Source organism: Talpa europaea (assembly GCF_964194135.1).
Source record: "Talpa europaea genome assembly, chromosome: X".
Taxonomy (NCBI): Eukaryota; Metazoa; Chordata; class Mammalia; order Eulipotyphla; family Talpidae; genus Talpa; species Talpa europaea.
The window spans coordinates 44,497,383-44,508,136 of record NC_140081.1 but is presented as its reverse complement, the minus strand read 5'-3'; the positions used below and the strand labels follow the sequence as shown (position 1 = coordinate 44,508,136).

General features: G+C 40.4%; 1 protein-coding gene across 2 annotated transcripts in view; it reads left to right on the top strand.

Annotated features, from left to right (window-relative positions):
- Nucleotides 1–264: 264 nt before the first annotated feature.
- Nucleotides 265–10,754, top strand: part of OPHN1 (oligophrenin 1) — a gene marked incomplete at both ends in the record, with an annotated part of 458,306 nt that continues 447,816 nt past the window's right edge. For both annotated transcript variants that reach the window (XM_084258483.1, XM_084258482.1), the window contains one exon: nucleotides 265–418. In XM_084258483.1, the coding sequence (XP_084114609.1) occupies nucleotides 265–418 (154 nt within the window). The remainder of the gene's footprint in view (nucleotides 419–10,754) is intronic.

The following is a 10,754-nucleotide window of genomic DNA, read 5'->3' as shown; positions in this document are numbered from 1 at the left end:
AGCACCCCGCAGGGATTCTACCGCGTTTGTTCGCCCTTCCTGCCACTGAAGCCATCGCTCGGCCACCCGTTTCCGGTGCAGACCAACCAGCTCTCCCCAGGAATCTCTTCCGAATAGGTACTTGTCCTCCAAAGGGCGGGGGGTTCCGAGCTTCTTCAGCTGGACCTGCACTCGGTCCATCCCTTCTACTCCCCCTAGAGTGCCACTGATGCTCTTGGTCTTTGTGTCTTTCCTTTCTTCCTCCAACCTACCGCCATCAGAACCATGGGGCATCCCCCGTTGGAGTTCAGCGACTGCTATTTGGACAGCCCTGATTTCCGCGAGAGGCTCAAGTGTTATGAGCAGGAGCTGGAGAGGACTAATAAATTCATCAAAGACGTGATCAAAGACGGCAACGCGCTTATCGGTGCAATGAGAAGTAAGTGGAAGGTTTCCATTAGCTGTTTTCCTAAGCCTGTGGCTCTGGCCTTGAATCTCTTACACACCGCAGAGGGAAAGGAGGATTCATGGTGATTCCTACCTAGCTCAGGTCTGAGGAGAGAATGGGTTTATGGGCACATGGGAAGTGGGATCAGTGGAAGTACTGGCTACAGCAGAACTTTCGGCCTTTTCCTTTAGTGACTTTGACCTTATAAGATAGCATCTGTAGCTGTGCCAGGGCCCCTCTTGCTCTGAAAGTACTCTTACTTAGCGAAGGGTTCCTTCGTACCGACCTGTGCTGTCGGACATGTTTGGCTCCCTTGTCTGGGGTGTGAGGGCATCCAAGCTGACTAAGGAAATGCCCCAGCACCTCCTAGAGAACTGGAGACTAAGCAGCCTAAGTAATGGTTTTATCCAGGCTTCTTGTTGCTACAGATAAGTGTGGGGACAGTAAATAAAAATGCCCCCTGGCAAATTCTTTTCTGAGGAAAACACCTTCACCCCAGTGGTTTAAGTTAAGATCTGTCTATGCTCAGAATTATTGGATGGGCTCACATGTCACTGACTTCAGCTTGAGGATGGAAGAGACTTGTCTAGTCCCTGGCACAAAGAAACCAGCTCCCAGGGAGCAACATATAAGGCTAGGGTTGGAAGCCACTGGGCTGGAAGGAACCTCACCTAAGTTTGATTTTCCTAGTGGTCTCAACTGACACCCTCTCCACACCTTCCCCACTGTGTGTGGAGTTTTTATTTCTGCTACTTGGCAGAAGGCTTGGAGTAAGAGAAAGAATAATAAACATCCTGAACAAGAGTTCAGGCAAGCCAACCCTTTGTGCTCAAGTATATACCCAGAAGAATGGATGATAGCAATTAGGTGGAGTGATGGTTAAATTTTCCTCTTCTTGGCTGAAAGATGATTGTGAAAAATAAAGTCACAGTCACTGGCAAATATGTCCCGTAGGCTTAAAACTTTGTTCTGACTGGATTTGTCCCCAAAATACTGTATCTAGGTAAAGTGTGGGGACCTTCATAAGGCAGATGCAGCCAACTAAGAGCAGGGCAAAAGGCTTGAAAGTGGCAAATCAGTGGTAACTGCTACCAGCTGTTACTGGTGTTGGCTGTGCAGCTCTTCTGATTTGGTCCATTGGAGTCTGTGCTTTCCCTGCACCTGTTGTCTGCCCACTTTGATCATAATAAATAAATTGTCCAAGTTCCTGCCAGTCATTTGATTGAGTTTGATCACTTAATGGTTTGTCCTGTTGTGGCGTCAACAGAGTAAATTCTTGGTGGCAACTTAATGATGGGATGTTTGAAATGCTGATCCTTAAGAGACATAGGCCAGCCTTTGGAGTGTGTCACCACTTAATATAGAATTAATTGAGAGGCTAAGGATATGCAAGTTATGCCACAAAAATAGAAAGGTGAGGGTGCTCTGGAAGCAAAGGCGGAATTTTTGCATTTTCTGTTTACTTTTAAGGTAAGCTGCTTGGTGCAGCTCATCATAAGCCCCAGGAAAGGAGTGGCTTTGAGAAGTGTATGGTACACTTAGCTGCTAAAAAATTACCAGCAAAGGCACATTAGAGAGATTGAGATTCTTAAGAAAACATAGGCAGTTCAATACAACATTTGGGGAAGGGCAGACATTTTATAAGCTAGGGACAAATAGTGGTTGTTATTCTTTCTTTTTCTGAGACCAAAAGTGGTAAGAGTGAACAATTATGCAGCCCTGACCTTTGCATGTCAGCAAAAGATCCGAGAGGTATTTTGGTCTAGAGGTCTTCATGATGGTTTTCTGATTCAGAGTATATATAGAAAGCCAAAAATAGGACAGTTGGAAAATAAAACCTAGCAGTTAATCCACACTCCATTTCTTTCTGTAAATTGTGTGATTCTAAATACATGATCAGCTAGAGGCAATGGTGGGATATTTCCCACTGTTTTGACCACAGCGATGTTTATACTCCCACTGTGAAGTGCTCATGGTGCAGCTTTTTGGGAATAAGTGGGGTGGAAGCAAAACAAAGGTATGTTCTTACTTTGTGTGGAGGATAAAGGAAAAGAGAAGCCTGAAATTGGAGTTAGAAGACCTGGGTTATAATCTTGACTTGACCATCTTGGAGCTTGGCACAAATTACTTCATCTGTAAAATGGTGGTATTTATACCCATTTCACAGAGTTTTTAGGCAGCTCAAATGATGAGTTGTGAAAGTGCTTTGTAAATGGAAAGGCCAAGCGTTGTAAATTGTTGATAATACATAAGGTTGATATACTTATTGGTGAATGTGTTCCTTTTATAGAAGCTTTCTGAAGGGAAATACATAAGCAGAAGTAGTTGGAAGCAGACAAATTATTTAGTGTCATCCTGTTCGCAGATGTCACTCCCTATATTGGCATGTCTCAGCAATTTTGTATTCATATGTGTGGATTCATTTTGGCATTTGGAATCTGGCCTTAAAAGTCAGGAAAAATTGTTGACACCTTTTTTATTTAATGTATTGAATTGACCATCAAATCAAATAACCTGTGTTTCTAGGAAGAAAGGAAACATGGTGCATTGTGCTGTTTCAGCTGCAGTTTTTGTTTACATTGACAACTGAGGTGGAATTTGACTTTTGCATTTATCCTGGTGGTGTTTGTTTTTGTAATATAAAGTTTTATCATGACTATGTGTGATGATTGATTAATTCATTAAATGTAGGTCCTGTTTGAATATTTAGATTTAGTTAGCTTTCTTCTCAAAGGTAGTTGATGTTATGATGGACAACATGTCTCTCTTGGAGAGGTGGTTGATTCTCCTCTTTTAAATGTGATCTATTTATAATTGCTGGAGCACAAGATGATAATCATAACTGGCGTTAATGGAAAATAAAAGCAATATCATGTTGAAACTTGAATACATTGCCCACTTTTCTGTTAGTCCTTTGATTTTGTGTTGGCAGTTTCAGTCCTCGATGTTTGAAATATTTTCTAAGCACTTAGGGTGGCCATTATTCAGAACAAGCGATGTACTTGCTTATATCTCAGTGCAACATGATATACCTAATAATTGTTATATATAGTTCATGGACACATACCATTCATTCAGTAATACTTGTGTACATGCTATATTCAAGCCATTGTTCTCAGGGCTGTCACAGTTGTGACAGTGAGTCACAGATGGATTCTACCCTAAAGGAGTTCTTGGGCTGATAGAGGAGTCAAGACTTATGTTGACATTGCTATCATGTAAAGGTTGTAGATATGGATCAGAATCCTAAGAGTAGAACAGGTGGATACCATGGAATGTGCCATTAGAGGAAGAGCTGATTTCCTGGTGAGAAGACAAGGAAAAGCAAAAGAAGAAATTGTACTGAAATTAGACAGAATGAATAACACATTGCTTGTTTAGCTGTTCTCATGTGCCACAAATTAATTCTTGTAGTCTTATGAGGTATTTTGTTACCTCTATTAGAATTGTTTTTTTTAAATATAATTTTATTTATGCATACAAGAGCTGGGTACAGGCCAGACTTGTTGGGGGCGGGGGGGGGGTGAGAGGATTCACCAGAGACAGAGTGGTGAGCAGAGCAGGTGGATTGGCTGAAATACACTGCTGAGGGGAGCAGCGGGCAAGACAGTAGAGGTCTGCTACGCCATAAGGATCAGCTCCCTGGTGGACTAGGGATCAAACTCGTGCTGCAGTGGCTGCTGATAGCTTCACAGTGCTGAGACTTAACTCCTTGTGCCACCAGGGAGGCCCCCATTATTAGAGATGTTATTTCCACTTTATAGATGAGAAAACTGAACCTCAGGGGTGTTAAGTAACTTTCTTCAAGTAGTGAGGAGAAAAATCTGAATTAGAACATAGGCCTTCTGTAAAGGTCCTGCTTGTTTTACTTCATTGCTCTGTATTCAGCACAGGACATTGTATATGGTTGGATTAACACAGAATGAAAGGATAGCAAATAATTCAAATCATCTGAAATAATTTGCAAATAATTCAAGTCGTCTGAAATATGGGGGAAAGGGGAGGTTTGGAAGATGAGTTTGGAAGGATAAGGCCTTGACTATGAAGGACTTCTTAAGTACTTCAAACTTTTCTTTATAGGCAGGGAGGATTAAAAAATATTTTTGGTGGAGGAGAGGCGTGGTTGCATCTTCGTAGATTTAACTGAGAGTGACATGTAAGGTGTTAGTAATTCCAAACAAATATTTGTGACTTTTCAGCAGTTAATTGGCAACATTACATTTTCTTCAAAATAGCTCTGGGGTCAGGTAACCTATTTTGAAAAGGACCATATTTCAGGGCCTCCCCGGTGGCGCAGAGGTTGAGCGCTGGGTTGCGAAGCTGCCCGCAGCTTCTGCAGCGCCTGTTCGATCCCTGGCTGCTCCCCGGCCACCGGAGGAGGGTCCCACATGGCGCGCAGACATCTCCTGCAGCCCGCTGCTCCCCTCAGCAGTGTACTTCTGTCCTTCTGCCTGCTCTGCTCCCCGCTCTGGCTCTGGTGAATTCTCTCACCCTCCCGCGCTTCTGACTGTACCCAGTGCTTATATAAATAAAATAAATAAATCTTTAAAAAAAAGAAAAGGACCATATTTCGGGCTTTGAGGGCCATGTAGTTGTTGTGCAACTACTGAACTGCAATTATGGTGAGAATATAGCCATATATAATGCATAAACGAAGTGAGAGTGACTGTGTTCCAGTAAAATTGTATCTACTGTCATTGAAATGTGAATTTCACATAATTTTCTTGTTTCTGTGTACCTAGGAGTGGAATTGCTGGATCATATTGAAGCTCTATCTTTAGTAGGTCAAGAAATCTCCACACAGCTCTCCATTGTGGTTGGACCAGTTTGTACTCCCACCAACAGTGCAGGAGAGTTCTTTTTTCTCCACAACCTCACCAACATTTGTTGTTGCTAGTTTTTTTTAATATGTGCATTCTCACTGGTGTAAGATGGTATCTCATTGTAGTTTTGATTTGCATTTCCTGATTACAAGTGATGTTGAACATTTTTTCCTATGCCTGTTGGCCATTTGCATTTCCTCTTCAGAGAAGTTTCTTTTTAGCTCTTCTGCCCATATTTTGCCTGGATTATATTCTTTGTATTTGTTGAGTCTCATCAGCTCTTTGTAGATTTTTGTGATCAGTCCTTTATCATTAGTGTTGTGTGCAAAAATGTTCTCCCAGTCGGTGGGGTTTCTCTTTGTTTTTGTTATTGTCTCTTTTGCTGTGCAGAAGCTCTTTAATTTGATACAGTCCCAGCTGTTTATCTTTGCCTTCACTATCACTGCTTTGGGTGATGTGTCTCTAAAGATGTCTTTGATGTGCATATCATGTAGTGTTTCACCTATATTTCTTTCTATGTATTTTATGGTTTCAGGTCTTATGTTTAGTTCTTTTATCCACTTTGAGTTGGTTTTTGTGCATGGTGTGAGGTAGTAGTCAAGCTTCATTCTTTTGCATGTGCAACCCAGTTTTCCCAGTACCATTTATTGAACAAACTTTTTTTGCTCCAGTACATATTCTTTGCTCCTTTGCAAAGATTAGTTGACCATAAATTTGTGGGTTTATTTCTGATTTTATATTTGATTCCATTGGTCTTTGTGTCTACTCTTGTTCCAATACCAGGCAGTTTTGAAGATTATGACTTTGTTGTATAGTTTGAAGTCTGGGCGTGTGATGCCACCATTCCCCTCCCCCCCCCTTTTTTTTTTTTCGGGAGAGCTTTGGCTATTCGGGATTTTTGGTGATCCCATATGAATTTCATCAATAATTGTTCTATTTCTTTGAAGAATGACACTGAAATTTTTATTGAATAGCATTGAATCTGTATATTGCTTTTGGTAGGATGGCCATTTTAATGTTTGTTCTTCCAATGCATGAGCAGGGGATGTCTTTCCCTTTCTTTGTGTCTTCTATTTCTTTTAACAGTGTTTTTATAGTTTTCTTTGTATAGGTCCTTTACCTCTTTTGTTAGATTCGTTCCTGAGTATTTGATTTTTTTTTGTTTCGATAATAAAAGGGATGGTTATTTTGATTTCTTCTTCTTCAGATTTATTTTTTGCATGTTGATTTTGTATCCTGCCACTTCACTGAACTGATTGATTAGTTGAATTAGTTTTTCTGTGGAGCTTTTGGGGTTCTCTATGTATATTATCATACCATCTGCAAATAGTGATAGTTTGACTTCTTCTTTTCCTATTTGGATTACTTGTATGTCTTTCTCTTGTCTTATTTCTCTGGCTAGGACTTCCATTATTATGTTGAAAAGCAGTGGTGAGAGTGGACATCCTTGTCTTGTTCCAGATCTTAATGGAAATGCTTTCAACTTTGCACCATTGAGAATGATATTGGCTGTTGGCTTGTCACATATGGCCTTTATGATGTTGAGGTATGTTCCTTGTATCCCAGGAATTTCAAGGGCTGTTATCATGAATTGGTGTTGCACATTGTTGAAAGCTTTCTTGGCATCTATTGATATTATCACATGTTTATTATATTTCTTTTTGTTGATGTGTTGGATAACGTTGATTGATTTTTGGATGTTGAACCATCCTTGTGTCCCTGGAATGAATCCTACTTGGTCATGGTGAATTATCTTATGGATACATTGTTGGATTCTGATAGCTAAAATTTGATTGAGGATTTTTGCCTCTGTGTTCATTAGTGAGATTGGCCTGTAGTTTTCTTTTTTTGCGTTGTCCTTGTTCAGTTTTGGTATTAGTGTAATGGTGGCTTCATAGAACGTGTTTGGTATTATCCCTTCCTTCTCAATTTTTTGGAAGAGTTTGTGAAGGATAGGCACTAATTCGTTTCTGAACGTTTGGTAGAATTCATTTGTAAATCCATCAGGTCCTGGGCTTTTGTTTTTGGGAAGGTTTTTGATTACCCTTTCAATTTCGCTGCTTGTAATTGGTCTATTTAGGTGTTCTGTTTCTTCTTTATTTAGCTTTGGGTGATTGTAGAGTTGTAGGAATTTGTCCATCTCCTCTAGATTGTTGAACTTGTTTCCATATAAGTGTTCATAGTAGTTTCTGATTATTCTTTTGATTTCTGCTGTGTCCATTGTGATTTCTCCTCCTTCATTTGTGATCCTGTTTATTTGTGATTTCTCCCTTTTTTCCTTTGTGAGCCTGGCTAGGGGTTTTTCTGTTTTTTTTTTTTTTTTTTTTTTTTTTTTTTTTTTTTTTTTTGAAGAACCAGCTCTTGGTTTCATTGATCTTTTGGATTGTTTTTTTAGTTTTGATTTCATTTATTTCTGCTTTGGTTTTTATTATTTCTTTTCTTCTACTGTTTTTGTTTTTTGTTTTTTTTCTAGTTCTTTGAGCTTTGAGAATAGATTGTTTCTTTAAGTTCTTTCTTGTTTCTTGATGTGAGCCTCTGTTGCTGTATATTTTCCTTATTACTGCTTTTGCTGCATCCCATACATTCTGGAAATTGGTGTCCTCCTTGTCATTCAATTCAAATAATTTTTTAGTTTCTTGTTTGATCTCCACATTAGTCCAGTGGTCTTCCAGTAGTGTGGTTTTCAATCTCCATGAGGTAGGAGAGTTCCTTGCCTTCTTTTTATGGTTTATTTCTAGTTTGTGCCTTCATGTTCAGAAAAGATGCTTGGCATGATTTCAAACTTGGTGTATCTGTTGATGTTTGTCTTGTGTCTCAGTACATGATCGATCCTGGGGAATGATCCATGTGTGCTTGAGTAAAATGTGTTCTCAGATTTTTTTGGGTTTAGTTTTCTATAGATGTCAGTTCATCCCAAGGGCTCTAGATCCTTATTTCAAGCTTTAGTGTCTTTACTTATTTTTTGTCTTGTTGATCTATCCATTGTTGATAGTGGTGTGTTGAAGTCTCCTACTATGTACGTGTTTTCTCTGATGTCTGTTTCCAAAGATGACAATAGTTGTCTGATATATTTTGGTGCTCCTTCGTTTGGTGAGTATATGTTAATGAGTGTTTTTTCTTCTTAAAGTATTGTTCTCTTGATCATAATGTAGTGACTGTTGGGGTCTCTTTTTACCTTTTTTGAGTTTGAAATCTGTTTTATCTGATATAAGTATAGCTGTTGCAGCTTTCTTTATTGGTCCATTTGCTTGTAGGATTGTTTTCCATCCTTTAACTTTGAGTCTGTTTTTATCTTTTGTAGCTAAATGTGTTTCCTGGAGACAGCAAAAGGTTGGGTTTTGTTTCTTAATCCAGCCTGTGACTCTGTGTCCTTTTATTGAAGAGTTTAGTCCATTTACATTTAGAGTTAATATTGGTATGTTAGCATCTGTATTTGCCATTGTGTTTGTCTTTCCTTTGATTTTATTTATTCTTTTAATAACTTTTTTTTTTGGCCTTCTTTTGTTGTTATTCGTCCCTCTGAGGTTCTGGCTTTAGGACTCCTTGTAGTATTTTTTTCTAGTGGGAGCTTAGTCGTAATGAAATTCCAGAGTTTCTTTTTGTCTGGGAAGGTCCTTATTCTTTCTTCATAGAGGAAGGAAAACTTTGCAGGATAGAGTATTCTTGGTTGGCATTTGTTGTCTTGGAGTCTGTCGACTATGTTCCTCCACACTCTCCTTTCCAATAGTGTTTCTTTCAATAATACTGATGTCAGCCTGATTGGTTTTCCTTTGTGTGTTATCTGTTTCTTCCCTCTTGTCAGCTTCATTATTTTTTCCTTGTCTTGGATTCTTGGGAGCTTTACTATTATGTGTCTTGCTGTATTTTCCGTTTCATCATGGAAGTTTGGTGTTCTTCTTGCTTCTTGTATATCAATTTTCAGTTCCTTCTTCACGTTTGGGAAGTTCTCTTCAATTATTTCCTTGAATATTTTCTCTGTTCCTTGGTCTCTCTCCTCTCCTTCTGGGATTCCTATAACTCTTCTATTTCCTTTCCTCATGGAGTCAGATAGTTCCCGAAGTCTTTCTTCAGTCTTTTTCATTCGTACTTCTTTTTCCTTTTCTGTGTTGGTTCTTTTTATTTCTGTGTCTTCGAGAGTGCTTATTCGTTCTTCCATTTACTCTATTCCGTTATCATTGCTTTCCCCAGCATTCTTTAGCTCTTCTGTTTATCCATTGATTTCCTTCATTTCCCTCTGTAGGGACTCAATTTCATTCTTTTGATCGTTGTTTTCTTTTATGATTTCCATCAGTTTTTTCATCACAGCAATTGTAAATTCTTTTTCTGGAAGGCTCAGAAGTTTTTCCAAGTCACCATAGTTTCAAGCTGCTGGGTGGTTTTTTTCTTTTCTTTTTTTTTTTTTTTTTTTTTTGGTGGTGTGTCTTTTTTCTGAGGCGTTGCTACTGTTCTTGTAGTTTTTCTGTTCCCTGCTGCCTGTCTTGTAATTTGCATCATGTGTTGGGACACTGTGCCGCTGGTACTGGCCAACATTTCTTTGGTGTGTTCTTTCGGGAGTTTCAGAAACTGGCTATCCAAACGAGGCAAAAACTGTTATGCCAGAAGTCTAGTGAGGCAGTGGTACTTTGAGTATGTTAATGGTCACTGTCACAGAATCTCTCCTCCTTCTGTGTTTAGTTACAAAGGTGCGTCTTGAAGTCCCACAGACTTACCTGGAGGTGGGGCAGCTGGATTGCACTCTGGATTCCAAATCTCTGGATCCTCCTCTAGGCTCTGATTTACTGCCAGGTGGGACTGGGCTTGTGGGGGCCTTCAGCTCACCTCTGACTGGGCAGGGAACCTTCTCCCTCTGGCTCCTCCGGGAGCCTTCTGCCAGATTGAAGCAGTCTTTATTGAAGAAAGGTCCCTATTCTATTCGGAGACAGGCACATTCTCTGACACGCTGGATCTTCCCTGGCTGTGGATGCCCGCTTGGACTGGGCTTGGACTGCTGGTCAGAAGGGGCCTGGCTTGGGCCAACTTCCCAGCTCACCTCTGACTCCTCTGGGAGCCTTCTGTGGGTTTCAAGCAGTCTTTACTGAAGAAAGGTCCCATTCTATGGGGTGTTGGTGACTTTTCTCTGGTCGCTAGGTGGCGCCAGAGATCTCTCTGATACCGGAATTGTCAGGTCTAGTCTCCCAGCCAGGAACGGATTCCAGGCTGCAGGGGCAGTGCTGAGCCCCAGCCACTAGACCCCCACGGGTTGGTGTCTCAAGAAGCCGCAGCAGGAACTTCGCAGACGCTCAGGCAAGCAAGCGAGAAGAGGCAGGTTTGTTTAGAAGAAAAAGTTTATTGAGGAGAAAAAGATCAGAAATAAAGTGGGACTCCCAGGCCAGGGAACCAGGCCTGGGAGGGGCAAGGAAGCCAAAGTGGAATTGTGTTTCAGGGAATATATACCTTTTTTCCCTCATTATTCTAAAGCTTTACCAGTCTCTCTGTGATTGGTTAGTTCTCGGTTGTCTCACTTA